The sequence below is a fragment of the Patella vulgata genome, chromosome 6 (genome assembly GCF_932274485.2).
Source record: "Patella vulgata chromosome 6, xgPatVulg1.2, whole genome shotgun sequence".
In the NCBI taxonomy this organism is placed as follows: Eukaryota; Metazoa; Mollusca; class Gastropoda; family Patellidae; genus Patella; species Patella vulgata.
Genome location: NC_065884.2, coordinates 91,393 through 112,777, shown reverse-complemented (window position 1 = coordinate 112,777; position 21,385 = coordinate 91,393). Strand labels below are relative to the sequence as shown.

The following is a 21,385-nucleotide window of genomic DNA, read 5'->3' as shown; positions in this document are numbered from 1 at the left end:
ACCATATGTCAGGTATACCATATGTTAGTACCGAAATAACCAAGTATACAATATGCAGTGACTGCTGTAGACATTTGACTGATTACTACTGACAATAAAACTTCAAACAACCAAATGTGCAGAAACATGTTAGAGTTATTGATATTTAATAAATGATTTATTTTTGTTATTGAAGGAACGTATCCTGGTGCTTTAATAAATGTAAAATCTGAACCACAATCTTCAGCGTGCTCATCTGATTCACTTTCAACCACATCAACACTACAACCATTACATGGTGGCACATCAACACTACAACCATTACATGGTGGCACATCAACACTACAACCATTACATGGTGGCACTATCAACTTAACCCAAGATACACCACTACCAATAAATATAGACTTCTCTAAGGTACGTAAACTTGTTTAATATCACTACCAATAAATATAGACTTCTCTAAGGTACGTAAACTTGTTTAATATCACTACCAATAAATATAGACTTCTCTAAGGTACGTAAACTTGTTTAATAAAAATATCACTACCAATAAACAAAGGGAATACTTGACTGAACATTTCAGAATTGAATTCTCTGAATCCCAAAAATAGCGACAATCGAGTGAAAAAGGGAATTTCTGGCGTCAACTTATTAAGAAAATATCTCAGCCAACCATGACAGTTGTCAGGACAGACAGACCTATGATAGGAAGAAATGACCAAGAAATTTCTCCAGGTTTTCCAGTGTCAATAGGTGGAGGATGGCGGGCCTGACCTCAGTGACTAGTCATTCGAATAACACATAAAAATCATGTCATGTGGACACATTTGAGTGAATATAAAAGAAGTCTTGACAGTTTGAATGGTCCAAGTCAGTGCAGACCGTAGTTGAACCCCATTTCAGTTGCAGATGAGCCCTGAACAGTAGGATATTGAACCCCATTTCAGTTGTACATGAGACAGAATATGCTTACTCTCTCTAGAAGACCTGATAACATTTAGTCTAGATATATAGTATTGATAGATGTTGTAATGTTGCAGGGTGTGATATATAGTATTGATAGGTGTTGTACATGATGCAGGGTATGTCGACTCTTTGTAGAACACCTGGTACCACATGTTATGAGGAGTTAGTAATGTCCTGATCAGATTTCCTGTTTTTCAATAAATGACCTAAAATACTACATTCCTGTTAGAATTACTCGATACCTGATCGATCTTGACCTGTAATAATTTAACCTATATCAGAATTATAACAGGTGGTCAAATAATAAACTAAATCAATGTAACAAGGAATGTGTATAAATCTTATTCAACAGGTACCAAATGATTTTTCTACTAGTGTTGTTGTGGCTGCTGCTAGTCAGGCTCTGGGTACTTCACCAGCAAATGTTCAAACTTTCTCTTGTAAGTAACTTTCTCTCCATCCCCCATTTTACTTATAACCACGCCAAAATAAACTGGAATGGGATCACCCTAACCCTAATATCAAACTTTCTCTACATCCCACATTTTACTTATAACCACGCCAAAATATACTGGGTTGGGTTATTTTACCTAAACTGGAATGTTGTCACCCTAATCAGACTTTCTCTACATCCCACATTTTACTTATAACCACTCAAAACTGGGATGGGTTGTCTTACCTAAACTGGAATGGGACCACTTTCATCACATGAAGATAGCTCACTAACCAGGGAGCCCTGAATTTATTCCTGGTGTTGGCTCCTTTATTGAAATGATGATAAAGATCAGTGTTCGACACAATCGTCGATCTGTAGCCCTGAGGCCGACTGATTTATCAGAGGACTCCTGCTTGCCTATTTCACTTCAGTCCGCCGGGCCTTCGCTTTCTTATCTCGCATAGTTAGTGTCAACTTACGACAATTTTGGAAATTCAACCTCTGAGTCTCTGATAGTTTACACAAGCGTTAACAGTTATTGTTCACTTGTCATCGACAGGACGGAAGCTGTTATTTTACCAAACGTTGACTCACGTAACCAAACACTAATTTGTTGCTGGACTATTGTGTTAACAATCTAGGGCTGACTAAACGAGTTTATGTGAACACCATCACGTCATTTGTTAACGTTATCACCGTGCCAAGGTTATTTTGTAGGTTACTTGTTTGAAGTTTACGTAGTTAAATGATAAAAACCCTAAAATATGTAGTTATGAATAGAATTGTTTCTATTAAAATATGTAGCTATGAATAGAATTGTTTCTATTAATTTATGTAGCTATGAATAGAATTGTTTCTATTAACTTGAAATGACGAGCGAAATCGATTGTGTCTTTTTTTTTCCTTTTTTCTTTCGTAAGTTAATAAACTCATTGTCCTTCTGTGATGTACTGGCATGTCAATCGATGATGACGATTTAATACCTCCACATTCGCAGCCACTTTATATGTACTTCCTTTCATATGATCGTTTTGTGCTTCACTTGGAAACTATAATTATTAATAATAATACCATCTTGGTTGGGCCTGTGTATCACCTGAAGGACCAACATGATCATCTGTCACACAGACACTAATGATGATGTTTGTTTTTGTAATTTTGTTTTTAACAGCATCAACTAACTCATCATTTGCAGCGTTTCTCAACAATCCAACATCTTCACCACCCGAGACGAGTAATCCCACATCACCCAGTACATTTCCTTCATCACCATCAACAATATGTGATACTCTTTCCCCGGTAAGTCAACAATATATGATACTCTTTCCCCGGTAAGTCAACAATATGTGATACTCTTTCCCCGGTAAGTCACCAATATGTGATACTCTTTCCCCGGTAAGTCAAACATGTTAACATCTTTAAAGTTACATTTAGATTTACATTCTTCCTATAATAACATGGAGATCAAAAATAAATATATTGAAAATTAAGTTATGAATGTTTAAAGTTTTGACAAAACAAGGCTTAGCCTAAATTGTGCCAGCTAATTGACCGTCCTTATTCTCGATTGTCAAGTAACATGCAACAATAATAAATAGTCTTGATTATCTGTCCTTAAATTGGTTGTCACTGTGAGTACCACCATCTTATCATTCAATGTATTGTATAATCCACTCAATGTCTAGACCATCTGATGAACTAGAGAGCTGATTATACTCCTGCCATGTCAATAATTTAATTAACATTTTAAACCAGTAAAAACCTGCAATATACTGATTTAGTTCTTACCTAATACTTCTCAGTCAAGTGCTTGTTGTTTTAACAGTCATGTTATTTCTTCCAGTCCACCAGCCCCGGGATGTGTTCCCCGTTACGCGATGAAGAAAAGGGACCGTTTAATGAACATCGTAGAGCAGCACATTTATCTGCTGAACAAAAACGGCGTTGTAATTTAAAGGTAAAACATCAAATCATTTTATAAATTTTACAAGGAATTTAAAAAAAAAACATTTCTATTTATTTCTATTGAAGAGAAATGTTGTATACCAGCTGCAGATAACTGACATATATTTTGATATTTTTATAGAATGGTTTTGACACATTGGTTGTGTTAGTACCAGCATTAGCACAGAATCCTAAAGCCAGTAAAGCTGATATGTTACGGAAAAGTAAGTTTATTATTTATTCTGTTAATATTGTTTTCTTCCTGCTGTAAAAAACAGGAATGAACTTTAACGACTTTTCGATACTAAACCTCTATTCTCAGACTAACAGGCGTTTATTTTAAGACAAGCATATTGTAAAATTTGACCTAGACAATGACGATTAAATCTTATCTTGGTCTAATATATAACAAACATAGTCAGACGTAAACCTCAAGGTCAATTGATGTCTTTGTGTCTTTTTATTTTAGCTGCAGAATTCTGTAAAAAATTAAAGGCAGAACGATCCCAGATGCAGAAAGAGGCTGAAATATTACGACAAGAAATTGAAGTTTTAAACAATTCTATCAGGTAAATTTTAATCAGGTCTTGTTATAATTAAAGGGTTTTTACTGGAAAGAGTGTTATTATGACCATGGTTTATTATATTACAGCATGGTCCAGTCACAGTTACCTGAAACAGGTGTTCCTGTTACCAGGCAACGCGTGGATCAGATGAAAGAAATGTTTGAAGAATATGTTAAAAATAGAACCTTACAGAACTGGAAATTCTGGATTGTATCCTTTTTATATGGTTGTATAGTGATGTCATCTCGGTCCATATATTGACGTAATGTCAGTCCATATATAGACATCATCTCGGCTCCATATACAGACATGTATGGTCCATATAGACACCACTAATTCTAGTGTCTTGGTTATTTTGTTGTACTGTTATATTTCATTTTTAATACCCCTTTCATTTGTTGGTACAAAGTGATGTCAGAATCCTTGTATGTGAGGGGGTCACTGGGGCTAAGTGGGTAAGACACTGGCTTGATAGCCTGGAGGTCGGGTGTTTGATCCCAGTATTGGCCAAGAAAGTTCATCCAGATTTTACGGCGTGGTTCTCCCTTGTCAGTGATGCAGGACAGAGGGCCTGACAAGGACAGCTGTCTAGTCGTTCGGATGGGATGAAAAACCGAGGTCCTGTGTACACATTGGCGTGCACGTAAAAGATCCTGTGACAGTTGGCATTCGATTTAAGAGTAGGCTGTAGTGCTGTCTTGGCAAAATTTCCCTCATAGCATACTGTATGGCATATGTCCGTCTTCGGAGCAAAACAGTAGGACGTTAAACCCCATTTCATTTCATTTCTTCTTGTGTGAACTTGTCTACATGTGGATTATACCCTTAACATCTTCTGTCAGTTTTCTACGATAATCGGGCCATTATTTGATACCTATAATAATATGGTATCAACAGCTAGTATTGATGATCTGTGTAGAACTGTGCTCGCTTGGTTAGACCAACATTGTTCATTAGTTTCACTTAGACCCAGTAAGTATCTTACTGTATCTGGCACCCAATAAACATCTTACAATGATACAGAGAGGAAGTTGGTGATACCATTACAGGTTTCTGGCAGGATGGGTCGTTGTATAATACATTGGGTAGGATGGGTTGCTGTATAATACATTGGGTAGGATGGGTTGCTGTATAATATATTGGGTAGGATGGGTCGTTGTATAATACTAAGATTGAAAGAATTAAGGGTAAGGGATAAAAACACTAGAGACTGATAGTAATTGTATGACGCAGCTGTGGATATAATGTGATATAATGTAATTATATTATTTATTACTAGAAGAATGCCCGGCTTCGCTCGGTGGTCATAAACCCGAAACCGGAAGTGGTAGACTAACGCCACCTGGCCTATGTTACTCCCCGGTCCGAGCTACCCCTATACTATACCCCAAATTTCAGACTCGGGGGCAGACAAACGACAGTCACAAATATTAGTATAGATAATTAAATGTTATATTTGTTATTTTCTAGCTGTGTTGAATGCCCTGAGAATGTTGAGTACAACCACCAGTATTTTAACGGAACCGGGTCGTGTTCGAGAACAGGCTACGCAGGCCGTAACAAATAAAAAGCCTTTAAATGAGAAAACATTGCGTTCCTGAAACTGAGTATAAAAACACTGATGGTGTAGATGTAGATTATTTTATCATGAAGAAATAACCATTTATCGTGAGTTATTGTTGTTGAGTGGAGTCCCATGTTGAATCGACCAGAATGGGAATGGGAAAAAAAAATTAGTTTTGTGACAGAAGAGTTGATTATCTTTGCTAAACGAGATTGGATTTATTGTTGTTTGTTTGTTTTCAACATATTCATAATAAAAGAAACAGTATAAATATTGTACGAGAGATATCGTCATGGATACCAGGATACTAAGAGAAACCGTATAAATATTGTACAAGACAGACAATATGGAGGATAATGTAATGTGAAAGGATATTAGTGTTATATGTTCGTTCTATGAACATGATTTAAAATCTGGTTCCACTTTGTTCCAGTTAAACAAGAACTAGATCCTTTCAATACCAGTTGAATATCAACCGGTTTTCTTGTATGACAAGAATAGAAATAATAGTTGTGCGATTGACAAATGGCAGAAAAGTTTTATAAATTAAAGATGTTTTAAAATGAAGAAAGACTACTGATAAGTTGAAATAGAGGTCTAGCTGTAAAACTGCCTTCTACTTGTGCAATCATTACTGACTACAGATGTCTATAATAGAAAGTTGAACAGTTTAACCTGATCACAGAAACATTACTGACTACAGATATCTATAATAGAAAGTTGAACAGTTTAACCTGATCACAGAAACATTAAATAACATAATTACAAATAATTACAGAAACTGTAGATAGGGCCTACAAGATTACATTAGATACATGATTACAGAAACATGTAGATACATGATTACAGGAACATTGGATACATGATTACAGGAACATTAGATACATGATTACAGGAACATTAGATACATGATTACAGAAACATTGGTTACATGATTACCGTACAATCCATTTTAAAATTAAGAATTGACAACAGGTGTAATATAATCTGCCCCCCAAAATCCTGTCACTTTTTTTTATCTTAAATTACTGGGTAGAAAAAAACCCTAGGTCCAAAGGCGAGAGGTGCCTTCAAGAAGGTGTGGAGGGATCTTTCAGCCAGCGCGGTTAAATACGAACAAGCTGGTGTTAGGGTAAGGATTAAATTTCAATAGCTCTGATTTTGAATTGTCCTGGCAGCAAAGGGCCACTACATCCCGTGACCCTAAGGCCGAAGGTGTCTGGCAGCCAAGGGCCACCACATCCTGTGACCATCAGATCGAAGGTGTCTGGCAGCCAAGGGCCACAACATCCTGTGACCATCAGATCGAAACCTCTGCCAACCCTAGTGGTATAAATCCCAAGTAGATGAAAGGTTGATTCAATTTGATGTTATAAGATACATGTAGTAGAGGTAAGACCTTTACCTGCTTTCTTCAGGTGAGATAGTACAGGTATATCTACCTTCTACTTTATAAACTGTTTGATTTTATAAGATAGTGCAGGTACAACACATGTAATTTATAAACTGTTGTATTATTACAGGTGAGATAGTGCAGGTACAACACTTCTATGTTATAAACTGTTGTATTATTACAGGTGAGATAGTGCAGGTACAACTGTTGTATATTTGTCTGTGGAATATTTAATCTTTTAGTGTCAGTAGATAGAACGAACTTTTATTAATAAAATGATAAGGCAGCTAACTGGTATATAGAAAATAGAACAGTACCTGAATATATGCTGGAACATTGTATGCTGTTGTTAAATAGTTTATTTAAATATAATGAGTTTATTTATCAGTGGAGATGATGATGATTATTAGAGAATAATTTATAATTGTTTATAATATAATTGTTTTGGTCTGAATTTTTTAAACTGTTAACAGTGCTATAAATAATAATAAATGTTGAAGAATCATAATTTAAATTTAATTGTTCAAGTTGTGTTTGTATTTATACAGATACTAGTACCTTAGAATCCTGTTGTGACCAGGGAACCCCATTACAACTAAGAACCCATTAGGATCCAGGAGGCCTGGAAAAACCCTTTACTACCATTGACCGTATTAGGCCTAGAAAACCCATAAGGACCAAGAATTACCTAAATATAACCAGCTGGCGCATAATCACATAATTACAAAACTTGCTCAAAGTCAGTCCTTAGAATCAGGCCCGTAGCAACCCCTGCTCCCCCCCCCCCCCCCCCGAAAAAGTGTTTCCCCCCCCCCCCCGAAAAAAAAATTTGCCGACCATAGCTCTAGAATACCTACTGTAGATTGTGCCGGCTACGGGCCTGCTTAGAATCATTCAGCTGGAAGCATTAATGGAACCATTTCTAGGGCCTCGAGGGGTGCCAAATAAAATACTAAATAGTGAACTGTGATGAGTGACACACTGCATGCAACAAAAATCCTGATGTTACAATAGCTGTTCCTTGATTTCAATTTTTTCTAAATCATGAAAGATTCAGAATGTACAGCATAACCTACAGAATTGATAACCTACCCAGAAGTGGAATAAATTATATCCATGAAAGATGTCCTCCATGGATCAACAGAGAAAATTAGGATGGCTCACTGTTAAACTTCTCCCCATGCTGTCACCGGCGGTTAAATACTTCAAGTTTTAGGGAGAAAATCCGTTTTGATAGTTTTGACCCTTGATTCACAGGTTGCAGATTATAAAAAAAAAGCTCAGTCAGACATCCCAAGTTTGAAGGGGGGTTGGATGGCTGAATGGTTAGCGTGCGCGCGCGGTATCATAAAGTCTGTCATTGAGTCGACTGGCGTGGTTTCGAATCCCCGGTTTTACGTGGCAAGGAGTAGGGTCGCCTGTCCAACCTTGTGGGTTTTCTCCGGGTCCTCCGGTTTCCTCCTACTGCTAAAGACCCCTACGCGCAAGCGAATTATGTAAATAAAATTAAACCATATGTTAGTCCCGAAATGACCTAGTTTGTGTCGAGTGGACGTTAAACCCCATTTCTTTCTCTCTCTCTCTCTCTCCCAAGTTTGAGTCGAGGTGGTGACGTAATGTAATATAATATGAGGTAGGAAGAAAAACAATTTAATAACGCACATCAAAAACAACAAGCAAACGCACAAGACGCCACCGAGAATACTAAGTTATTTCCCTTTTATTATATAGAGTTATCCCCCTTGAACATGTCTCGTAACCTTTAAGATGTGTTGTTTTGAGAGGGATTGATCGTAATAACATTAGAAGCACGTGCAATAGAGGTAAGGATATCGTATATTTTCCGCGTATTTACAGCAACCGGTTGATGGCCTCGTGAATACCGTTATTGTACACAAACAATGGCGACAATAGTGAGCACTCGTTGACTCGACTTGATAATGGACTAGTCGTGTTGATTGATGTTGACTGTACCGTTTGTACTATGTACATGATGTAGGTTAATAGGTGTTCATCTTGAACAGGACATGAGCGGATGCATTATCATCATGTAATATATTCACATGTATAATGCTGTTATAGTTATGCCTATTGTAAGAAAATACGACGAGGGTGGGTCCGCCATAAATACCAAGAACAGAACGTCTTAAATAGGCCTATAGCCATGTTTTGGTTACATGACGTAGGGCCATAAGTTAAACACGTGTTTAGTGGTCGACACTGTAAACAGAGTTCACCAGTTTGTTATCATGGCTGTCGCACGAAACATTAAAACAAATAGTGCATGAATATAGAAAAAACAACTCCAGAATATCATTAGAACAAACAGTCCAGCATGGCATTAATATAGCCCAGACAACCAGCATATTATTACCGGTAATAATAATAATATATATATTCGTACTCAAACTTAGTCAAAGTACAATATAATACACTTACAAAAATAAATTTTTGTCTATAAACTTATTTTGTACACAAGTACAAAATATAGCACTGACATACCAAAATGTCAAATAGTTCAGCGAGCTGAAATCTCCGACTATTTAAAACCCCGGTAGGGTATAGTGTAGGAATATGCTGAATAGCCAAAACGTCTTCTTGTATAGTTGAGGGGTTGAGATTTCAGAATCCGTAGATTACTCGGGATCGGTTGCCTGCAGAGGTGTGTGTGGTGATGGCCGGGACCGAATCCTTGATTCAATTTTAATAGGCTATAGAACCCTTCCCCCGGCACCGTCACTCACTGGCTCTACGGCCTTGTGTACTCAGAAAAGTGAGAAAGGGAGACATTTTGAATATGTCGAACCCGATCAAATAAATAAATTAAGTATGGCGGCTTGTACAACAAAGTTAACAGCGATAACTTTAAATATATACCATAAAAACCCTAACCCTGTATATATATATATAAAAACAACTTAATTTTAATTTCTTTTTTTGACTGAACCCCAACCCCCCTCCCAACAATGAACGTCCAGCTTTGAGAAGCGAGCATTTTAGGGTTTAGATTAAGCATAGTTAATGGCAGTCTTTTTTCTATGACGCGATTAATGTTTTCCGACCGCGAGGCCCATCTTTAAACCCCATTTCATTTCATTTCCGACCGCGAGGCCCATAAAGCATCGGCACTAAAACTGATTAAGAACTAAACCAACCCAACTCTAGCCGCCAAATTAACTGGAAAATAACCACATGGGATGGTGAAATGTATTGCTGTTGAGAGAAGCGGTTGAAAATTTACGCTTAATTTAATTAAGTTAAAATAGTTTATGTTAGTTTGATTCACAGATCGAGAGGCCACGTTAAATCCATTGTCCCAGTTGCCTGAAATACTGGGGGACCTCCACTGGTGATAATATTCCTACCCTCCCCCCCCCCACTCGCCTTCAACCCAGGGGCCTGTTTCACGAAATTTTAACACGTAATGCACGTAAAAGATCCCTTGGCAGTTGGAATTCGATATAAGAGTAGGCGATAGTGCCGCTGCCCGGGCAAAATTTCCCTCATAGCACACTGTATGGCGTATGCCCGTCTTCATTAGCCCACTATAGGAGCAGAACAGTAGGACGTTAAACCCCATTTCATTTCATTGTCATGACTCATATTACATACCATACCTCACTGCATGTATGAATGGTATGGTACCGATGCGGCAGGTAGATAGCTGATACGGCAGGTAGATAGGCACTACATCAGTTTATATAGTAACTGATATGTTAGAAATATAGCTGATACAGTAACTGTTATGTTTGGAATACTTGCTGTTATATAATTAGTTGCGCTATTTAATATTAAAAGTACGTGTAACCGGAGACTGCACTTCCTGTCATGTTAATAAACTAATACACTATTAGTGTCTATAGTCTTGTCTACACCACCCTACTAGTGACTATAGTCTTGTCTACTAGATCACGTCGCATGTTATTAAAGATACAAAATTCCTTTAATTTGGATTAAAAACAGAATACTCGATTATATTTATTTTGATTTGTTGAATTATTTCATGAAGTGAGTACACAGTTTTTTTTTAAAAAAAAACAATTATATGAAGGAACGCTTTTAAATATGGATACAGATATCAAAAAATGGATACAGGTATCAAAATATAGATACAAGTATCAAAGTCCTCACAAATACTCCTTGAAGAGCGAGGACTTCTCTTTTGAACGAGCCCATTAGCCATTTTCAAGATGGCCAACCTTCAAGCAACGAAATCTCAGACCAAATTGTCCCATGTTATTGATCCTTAACATATATTTTAAGTTTCATCTAAATCGGACAAAAAATGTGGACTCTAGAGGGTTCACAAACTTTGAAAATAATTCACAAATATGCGTAAAAGCAAAGGGCCCCAAACCCAAGAAAATTGTTTTATTTGGGACCCAAGTTCCATAGATTGTTGACCAAATACATAGTATTGTTTTTATAGCCCGGATATTTTGCGCGCTGAATAATAATGGTCCAACCAGAGATTCTGCAGGATTTTCAATCTGGCCCCATCTACTTTAACCTACCCATCCCTTGACTAACCGTTTTGTTTTAGCATTTACCAAGCTATGCCAGTTATTTAACCCCACTACGATATTTATTTAATTTCCCAGTAGGATAAATGATTTTATTATAGACAGCTACATGATGCTAATGGTGCTGTTATATTTCACCTTTTATATTTCGTCGGTGACAGGATGTCATATCTTTATATTTATATTATACAAGAACTAAAGCTGCCTGTTTTAGGTCTTTTGATTGTCTTGATTCAAATGTTTTATACTTTAGTATTTCCACATTTATTCAAACGACAAATTGTCGTGGCCATGGTACTTGACAATCGAGACCACACTGCAAATATTCATAATTGGACTGAAATGTTCAATATATTCATTTTGTATTTATGAACAATTATAGCAAAAACGGTCAGCTCTTTATCTAAATCTTACATAATGAATCTTTAACAAGTCAATTCTCACATTTATATGGTTTCCGTAAACACGTGCAATTTGTCTGCGATATCACCTCGGTGAAAGCGGACGTAAAATACAACTAAATAACAACAACACGTGCAATCTTAATGAACTTCCTGTCAAAAAGAACAAGTATTTATTACTGTGGCTTTGTCTGGGTCCACACCCATAATCTATTTATATCCCAGATAGGATGTAGAAATCGAGCGAACAGATCTTCACAGATCTTCACTTCGGAGGTGGCAATCAACGATCTTGGCTCATAACTTGTCTGGATATTCCAACATATTTAAAATCTGAGTAACCCAGCAATCGACAGTCTGGGTCGATCTGAATTGTTAATATTATCCCCCCCCCCCAAGACGACGATATACGGTTAAACATGTAATAATTACCAGATAAAAATGGCCTTAACTATACGTTATGTAAGATTTAGATAAAGAGCTGACCGTTCTTGCTATAATAGTTCAAAAATAAAACTATGAATATATATTGAACATTTCAGTCAAATTACTTCATTCTGGGCATAGTTATGGCGGTTCGAAGAACGACATAGTATCCATTATCATTGCTACCGTTGTTACGATAATAAACAAAGTCTCGATGATCCATTTCTTAGTTAAATTCCTAAGTGCCAATCATGTTTAAATCCGTTGAAAATCGTAAAAACCCGATTATCTAGAAATTAATTATGGGCTTGGCATGTGAATAAATGTCTAAATAATAATTTATACAACATTTGAGGGCAAAATAAAGATCTGTATTAAGCAGATTTAGCTCTTACATAATGCATCATTAATAACATTAAACAACACTTACGTGTTTTTAATTTCGAATATTATGAAGATTTAGCTGATGTGGGCGTATGTTTCGTTGCCTGGCAACCTATCTTTAATTTCGAGTATTTTGGAGATTTAGCTCCTTTAATAATTTGTAAATCAAGTAAGGTATGATTATAATGTTGCAGGATTTACAGTCATGAAGATTTGAAGCCAGTTAAGATGTCAGCAAGTCCACTGGGTGGTGGAGAGGTTTGTTTTAGTGAGGTGAATGGAGAAACTTTCAACCCAGAAACTAAACAGGCCGAGGATCGCGAGACAAACTGTGGAATTGGTTCCTGGCAGCCGAAATGTCTACAGAGAGGAAATAATCCGAAATGTTTGTTGTTCTTTCTGTGTATGTATGGAATGATACTCAGTAAGTATAAAGCAATAAATAACCTTCTACTTTCGCTTCCATCCGGGCTAATGACGTCAGCAATACCTCTTATTTCACATTCCAACTGTCAACTGGTCTTGACGTGTTCACTGGAAGTTGGATGTTCCTACCATCCCAGCTATTAGACACTGTCCATCCTCAGTCCCTCCATCCCACAACACTGACAGGTGGAAACAACACAGGCAAACCGCGCGGAACTTTCTCGTCAACCATCTGTATCTCAACCGAGACGGCCAGGTTAGCTAGCCCGTGCATTCATCAAGTAGTTACTACTTGCAAACCTTTCTTATAATTACTTTCAGAGTAATTTCCCCTGTCTTGATTATTTTGAACCTATCTTGTGAATGTTCTTGGGGCTCAACTGATCAACCGATGCCAGATTGACTTCACATTAATAGACACGAGATTATAAGACGAAGGCGAATCGTGGTGAATTTAATAATTACGTTTCGGGATGTTGCCTTGGATCACTCAATCTGATTAAATTATAAATCTATGTGGCCAACACTACATGGCGATCCGACAACTTATAGCGGGAGTTCACGTCAGGGGTCAAACGAGCGGCTTTTGGCCCTATAACGTCAGACATTGATTAATTAATCAGCGTTGACGTTTCTAATGGTTTACCCACAGTTCCGTGCACCAAAAGGCCAAAACCTCGCCGTAACAGATCGTTTCATTGCTTAATTCCTCACATCAATAAGAACGCCTATTATGTAACAACTCTTCCAGATCCAAGTGTAGTAAAAACAAATAAAACGAAATTTTGAACTATAAAAAACGAAACGAAAACTTACCTATTGATTGGACGTGATGTTTGTCCAGTGTTTACCTATGACTTTATATGAGGTCCATCTATTTTATATTCTCACCATCTGACTGGCGTAAACAAGTTCTGCGCATGTTATGAAACGTTTATGTGCTTTTGTTGTTGCAGGTTTTGTAGTGAATGGAATCAACAACGTTAACACGACCTCCATGGAACGAAGATTTAATCTGTCCAGTGCCAGGGTAGGCATGGTATCCAGTGCTTACGATATTAGTGCCGCAATATTGGGCCTGGGTATCAGTTATTTTGGGTCTGGTAAGAACAAGGCTAAATGGCTGGCTGTAGCCGGATTGTTTATGGTACTAGGCTCGTTTGTCATGTCCATTCCACATTTTTCTACTGGATTTTATGAAGCTGGTGAAAAAGTTATAAAACTTTGTCTACAAGGTTGGTATTTGTATAATATTTCGAATGGAAAATCTGACCCAAAGTCAAAAACATTAATTCAGATTTAAATATGACAGGTATTAGAAAATTCGGTTATCTTCGTGCGGTACTCATTAGAAAATTCGGTTATCTTCGTGCGGTACTCCTTAGAAAATTCGGTTATCTTCGTGCGGTACTCATTAGAAAATTCGGTTATCTTCGTGCGGTACTCATTAGAAAATTCAGTTATCTTAGTGCGGTACTCATTAGAAAATGCGGTTATCTTCGTGCGGTACTCATTTCCATGTGAAACGTAGTTTTATATCAGTTGTTAGAAATCATCAAATAGTTTGTAAAAAGATGATTAAATTCATAAAACAACCTGATGTCATGTTTTCATATTCCCCCTGAATTCTGCTCTGTGTCTACTTTTTATATCGCACTCCCTGACATCCAACTTGCTTGGGAAACAATTTATGTCGTCGCCCCCATTACATTCAATATACTATAGATTAATTGATGAAACTAACAATCTATTTATATATTGTAGATGGTAACACTACGGCAGTCTGTAAACCAGAAGAAACGTATTTATCGAGTTATTTATATGTGTTTGTATTGGGTCAGATGTTACATGGTGTCGGTGGTACAACTATATATACTGTGGGTATAGCTTTATTAGATGACAGCGTTTCTTCTTCTACAACACCTTTATATATAGGTAGGTATACTACAACTCTATTAAACAACTCTATACAACAACTGTATATATAGGTATGATACAGGTGAATGTTCTATATTTACAGGTATCTTATACATGTAGATACAGATGTTTTGTATTGACGGATATGAATGTTCTATATTTACAGGTATTTTATACAGGTATGATACAGGTGTTTTGTATTGACGGATATGAATGTTCTATATTTACAGGTATTTTATACAGGTATGATACAGGTGTTTTGTATTGACGGATATGAATGTTCTATATTTACAGGTATTTTATACGGCTGTTCTATATTAGGTCCGGGGATAGGATATATTGTCGGTGGACAATTCCTCAATTTTTACGTCGATTTTGATCGTCTGGATTCAGCAGGGTAAGGTTCTTTATATTAATGTTATAGAATAAACAGTTAGCCTGTTGATATAAATAAACAGTACATCCCATGTTAAACCTGTTGATATAAATAAACACGTACATCCCATGTTAAACCAGCTGATACTGTCATTCTATTTTATACAGGAGATGATGTTAACTATTTTATTTTATAAATCCCGATGATTTATTAGACTATCTATAACTCTTGATATTTTATTAGACTGTCTAAAACTCCCGATAATTTATTAGACTGTCTATAACTCATGATATTTTATTAGACTGTCTATAACTCCCGATATTTTATTAGACTGTCTATAACTCAAGATATTTTATTAGACTGTTTATAACTCCCGATATTTTATTAGACTGTCTATAACTCATGATATTTTATTAGCCTGTGTATAACTCCCGATATTTTATTAGACTGTCTATAACTCATGATAATTTATTAGACTGTCTATAGCTCTTGATATTTTATTAGACTGTCTATAACTTGATATTTTATTAGATTGTCTATAACTCCCGATATTTTTTTAGACTGTCTATAATTCTTGATATTTTATTAGACTGTCTATAACTCATGATATTTTATTAGACTGTCTATAACTCCCGATGATCCCAGATGGGTTGGTGCCTGGTGGATTGGTTTTCTGGTTGCAGCTATTTTAAACCTGACAGTTGCTCTTCCATTGTTTTTATTCGGGAAAGAACTACCTAGTAAGTTGATGTTCTGCTTCTCAACTCACGAGTTTCATATGACCGTCAATGTTTTAAACATGCATTATGCCAGTTCAGCTCTGAACGTAGGTCTCATTACACTCGTCTTGTACGTTCAGGAACCGCCCTATGGAATGCTTGTCGAAAAGTATCATCCCCCTCTCAATTTTACTGGGCAACTTTTTACTACTAAACGGTCACGTGTCAGTCCCTGTGAACACCCGTTCAATGTAAAGAAACATTTTAGTGAGAAAATAAGACTTTGCTAGGCATACATATACAAGTCAATTTTTGTTATGAATTAATAGGATCAAATTATGATCTAATTTCACATATGTCTATATCATTATCTCGCGCTTTAAATGCCCATCCCATCCCTCCATCTGATGATAAAGGACAAAGCACATGACCATGACACTTTCTCACACATGTGCTGGTAGATGATCGGGGAGGGAGGGGGTGGGGGTATTCCGGTCAAAAGATTAATGTGTGTTATGTGTTTTACAGGTGCCAAACATGTTCGAGAAACGAGAATATCAGAAGCCCACGGATCAGAGAAATCTACCATTAGTTATATAAAAACCGAGAGATCATTGAAACATTTTCTAGGTGTTGTTACCAAGTTATTAAAAAATCCCTGCTTTGTTTTTTTGGCTCTGAGTATGTTAACAGAGGGAGCTATTATCGGTGGTAGCGCCACCTTCTTACCTAAAGTTATAGAAATGGAATTTCGTGTGTCGGCTTCTATGGCAGCTATATATACAGGTAATGTTTATATACAGGTACTGTTTATATACATGTAACGATTAGATGATATTGCAAGTAAAACATACGTCTCAAATCATGCTTTAAATTTAATGTAGAGGCCAATGACCTTGCCGTTGAGAAATGCGTAGAATTCAAATTCTAAAATATCAGTACAAAATTGAATTTCAAACACGAAGTTGCACCTGTACATGACACTATTCTATTATTAACCACGTGCAGAGAGAACAGCTGATCGCGCCCCCTGGAATTGCTTTCTCACATTCCGACTAATTTACGCTAAAAATTATATGTATATTGTTTTCTTTTGTCAAATTGTTATGTATTCAGTAGGGTCGATAAAAAAGTATTAACATTAGTGTTACTTTGCTCTTATTTTTTTGAAAAAATTTTCACAAGTTGATTTCCTTTATTTTGTTAATGTAGAATGGTAATGAACTGCTCTTTTCATTTTCTTTGTTTTATTTGTTTCGTTTGAATTTGATTTATCTGTTTAGTTTTTGATTGTTTAATTTTTGTTAATGAAGTTGATTCTTTTAAACTTCGTTTTTATTTTTAAATTCTACTTGGTGTAGGTGTTCATCAGGTAAAACCTCGAATGAATCAATATAGAGATTAGCCGGTTGATTTGTTGATATAAACCTTTGAATAATAGCGCCTAACAGGCAGTTGTGTTTAATTATGTTCTCCTGATTTTGATCGTTTCTGTGTGTTTGAAGTATATGTTTGTGATATGCGCTTAGAAACACTTCACGTGTAATGAAGCGCTATATAAATCGAACAATAATAATAATAATATATTTTTCTCATTTGTCTATAAAGAAACGATATCCAAATTTCATACAATTCTGTGTTTGGGCGAGAAATGTGGAGTATCGTCATGGTTCAATTGTATACCCATACACGAACGGTCTGGAAATTCTCTAACAATAACACTAAGAAATTAGATGCAGCGTGTGGAATTTTAATTCTCCATGTATTTCAGGAATAGCCGTTGTACCGAGTGCTGCTGCGGGTCAGTTTTTAGGAGGGTATATAACCAGGAGATTAAAACTGGATATTCGAGGCACTTTACGTCTGTGTATAATAGCCATGTTTGCTTCCTTATTTGGTTGTGCTATTCTGTGGATAAAATGTAACAGCGAGGAAATAGCTGGAGTTAATGTTCCATATCCTGTAGAGTAAGTATCCATTTTACCATATCTTGTAGAATAAGCACCGTATCTATTTTATCCAGCAGATTGATAGCGAGTAGGTTATGGAATCACTAGGGCGGTACTATTAGTCTTTAGGTTAAAGACACTGTCCAACCATTGTAACTGCAAGCTACGTCATTGGCTATAAGTATCACACTCTTTGATAGTGTTTTAATCTGTTGTAGTAATTTAACAGACGATGTTACACCAGTTTTAACAACGGAATGTAATAAAGGATGTGACTGTTCAACTAATATTTACGAACCAGTTTGTGACGTGGATGGGATGATATATTTCTCACCATGCTATGCTGGGTGCACAGTTAAAACGTCATCAGCTAATTTCTCAGTAAGTATACGACATCTTGTAATATTCATGTTACAGGGCTATACGCCATATATTGTTATATTTATATTACAGAGCTGAACATCTTGTTATATTCATGTAACAGGGCTATACGTCATGTTGTTTTATTTATATTACAGGGCTAAACATATTGTTGTTATTTTCATATTACAGGGCTAAACATCTTGTTGTTATATTCATATTACAGGGCTAAATATGTTGTTTTATTCATATTCCAGGGCTATACATCATGTAGTTGTGTAAATACTAAAGACAGTATGTTTTCTGGAATAGAGAAGAATTCAGTTAAATCAACTGTTTGTAGGAAATCGTGTTCTATTCTTTACGTCTTCTTGTGTTTACTCTTTATCCTCATATCTTTCTGTTTTTTACCTGTGGCATCAGGTGATTCCGTCCAGCTCAGGTAAATATGAATATAAACTTAATTTTCTTAATAAAATTTCATTTTAATACCTAGCCGATTCTTTCTATATTTAAGATGTTCTCTAAATTGACTATTTTCTATATTTAAGATGTTCTCTAAATTGACTATTTTCTATATTTAAGATGTGTTGATGCTGAAGATAAAACGTTTGCTCAAGGTTTAAAACTTTTTATAGTTCGTCTTTTAGGTAAGTTTCAGATAAATATATAAAATTACATTTACAGGTGTCAGTTTCCACATTATTTCACGTGTCTGTTTATTCATGTTTACACGTATCTGTTTACTCATTTACACATGTCAGTTTACTCATGATTACAGTGTCTGATTACTCATTACACGTGTCTTTTTACTCCCGATTACACGTATATGTTTACTCATTATCACACGTGTTTGTTTACTCATGATTACACGTGTCTGTTTACTCATTATCACACGTGTATATTTACTCATTATCACACGTGTCTTTTTACTCATGATGACGCTTGTCTGTTTACTCATGATTACACTTGTCTGTTTACACATGTATATTTACTCATGTATATGTTTGTTGTTGTTTAATCAGGGTGATGGTATATATTATATATTATAGGTACTGTTCCAGGACCTGTTATATTCGGTCTATATATTATATATTATAGGTACTGTTCCAGGATCTGTTATATTCGGTCTTTATATTATATATTATAGGTACTGTTCCAGGACCTGTTATATTCGGTCTATATATTATATATTATAGGTACTGTTCCAGGATCTGTTATATTCGGTCTTTATATTATAGGTACTGTACCAGGACCTGTTATATTCGGTCTTTATATTATATATTATAGGTACTGTATCAGGACCTGTTATATTCGGTCTATATATTATATATTATAGGTACTGTTCCAGGACCTGTTATATTCGGTCTTTATATTATATATTATAGGTACTGTACCAGGATCTGTTATATTCGGTCTTTATATTATAGGTACTGTACCAGGACCTGTTATATTCGGTCTTTATATTATATATTATAGGTACTGTTCCAGGATCTGTTATATTCGGTCTTTATATTATAGGTACTGTACCAGGACCTGTTATATTCGGTCTTTATATTATATATTATAGGTACTGTATCAGGACCTGTTATATTCGGTCTATATATTATATATTATAGGTACTGTACCAGGACCTGTTATATTCGGTCTTTATATTATATATTATAGGTACTGTATCAGGACCTGTTATATTCGGTCTATATATTATATATTATAGGTACTGTTCCAGGACCTGTTATATTCGGTCGTCTATTAGATGATTCTTGTATCGTATGGCGGGAAGAATGTGGTAATAAATTATCATGTTGGATATACGATCACCATCTCATGATTAGAAATATTTACCTACTATTTCTAGGAACTAAAGTTCTCTCCATTATATTCTGTTGTTTGGCTTTAAAACTTTATAAAGTTCCCGCAGCTTTACAGGCTAGTGAAGAGAAAATTGAACTTGAAACTAGATTAACAACTTAACCTAAACCACCAAGATAAAAGATACCATGGACACAACACTAGATGTTTTATCTGTACTCGATTGATCTAGTATCATACAAGAACACACTGTTTTTACCACGGACACAACTCTACATGTTTTATCTGAACTGATTGATCTAGTGTCCTACAAGAATACAACCTTCCTACCATGGACACAATCTACAACTCTAGATTGGTCTACTGTCCTTTAACTACTGTGACCAACAGACAGCACTACTGTCCTTTAACTGTAGTGACCAACAGACAGGGCTACTGAAAGCATGAGATTCTGCTCCCTCAAATTCACCAATTGTTTGTTTTAATTGTGTGTTTTGAATGTTAGAGTGTTACATGGGGAATAATGCTCAATCAGTCTTTAATAACGAGATTATTTTTAACGCGGAATCAAATAATGAGATATTTGAATTTAATGGATGGTATTTTTGTAACATTAAAATAAATATAGAATAGGCGGGAAACTCTGTTTCCTGCGTGTAATTATAAGATAAATCGCAAGAGAAGGTTTGTTTGTGTATTTTTGTAGTCTCGAACACCCTCCATGTGAATTATATAACTGGGCGGTGAAAAGACGCGGCGTCAATCATTGGCTCAATATTACTTATTTTAATACCCATTTACACTACATTTAAATAGGAAATGATTTTTACCTACAAATAATTCAAACGTCTTTATTTATTTTTCTAATAAATGAAAAAAATGTTTTAGAAATTAATTTGACGGAAGAAAAAAGTTAATATTTGGGACTCATTAAGTCGCATCAATGTCATCCTTATCAGTGATTGTAGGGGCCTAGCGAAAATTCACTGCTGATCAGTGTGTTTAAAAAGATGACGTCTATCTCAAGGGAGGTAACCCCTCTTAACAACAGTAGTCTTTATTACATTATGTCACTTTGATAACCGTCAACATCAGGAACTTAGCCTACTGTCATTTCTAGAAAGAACAGACTATGATGAAGAGAATATTTTATATATTTTTGTCAAGTGGGAGTATGTTTACTATGTTATGTATATGTATATGGTGGACTGGATGTGTATATATATATATATATATAAATG

General features: G+C 35.8%; 2 protein-coding genes across 2 annotated transcripts; both read left to right on the top strand.

Moving 5' to 3' along the window:
* Positions 1–473: 473 nt before the first annotated feature.
* Positions 474–7,365, top strand: LOC126823599 (carbohydrate-responsive element-binding protein). The gene is made up of 9 exons (XM_050552526.2): positions 474–496; positions 1,301–1,388; positions 2,556–2,683; positions 3,228–3,341; positions 3,471–3,552; positions 3,798–3,897; positions 3,981–4,104; positions 4,737–4,866; positions 5,365–7,365. The coding sequence occupies exons 4-9, from the start codon at positions 3,243–3,245 to the stop codon at positions 5,493–5,495; spliced, it is 666 nt and encodes a 221-aa protein (XP_050408483.1). The 5' UTR covers positions 474–496; positions 1,301–1,388; positions 2,556–2,683; positions 3,228–3,242; the 3' UTR covers positions 5,496–7,365.
* A 1,223-nt stretch (positions 7,366–8,588) lies between these two features.
* Positions 8,589–19,482, top strand: LOC126823319 (solute carrier organic anion transporter family member 4C1). The gene is made up of 12 exons (XM_056102085.1): positions 8,589–8,674; positions 12,780–13,009; positions 13,968–14,246; positions 14,776–14,946; positions 15,223–15,325; positions 15,923–16,044; positions 16,552–16,809; positions 17,795–17,990; positions 18,191–18,353; positions 18,590–18,774; positions 18,918–18,982; positions 19,385–19,482. The coding sequence occupies exons 2-12, from the start codon at positions 12,814–12,816 to the stop codon at positions 19,480–19,482; spliced, it is 1,836 nt and encodes a 611-aa protein (XP_055958060.1). The 5' UTR covers positions 8,589–8,674; positions 12,780–12,813.
* The last annotated feature ends 1,903 nt before the right edge of the window (positions 19,483–21,385 follow it).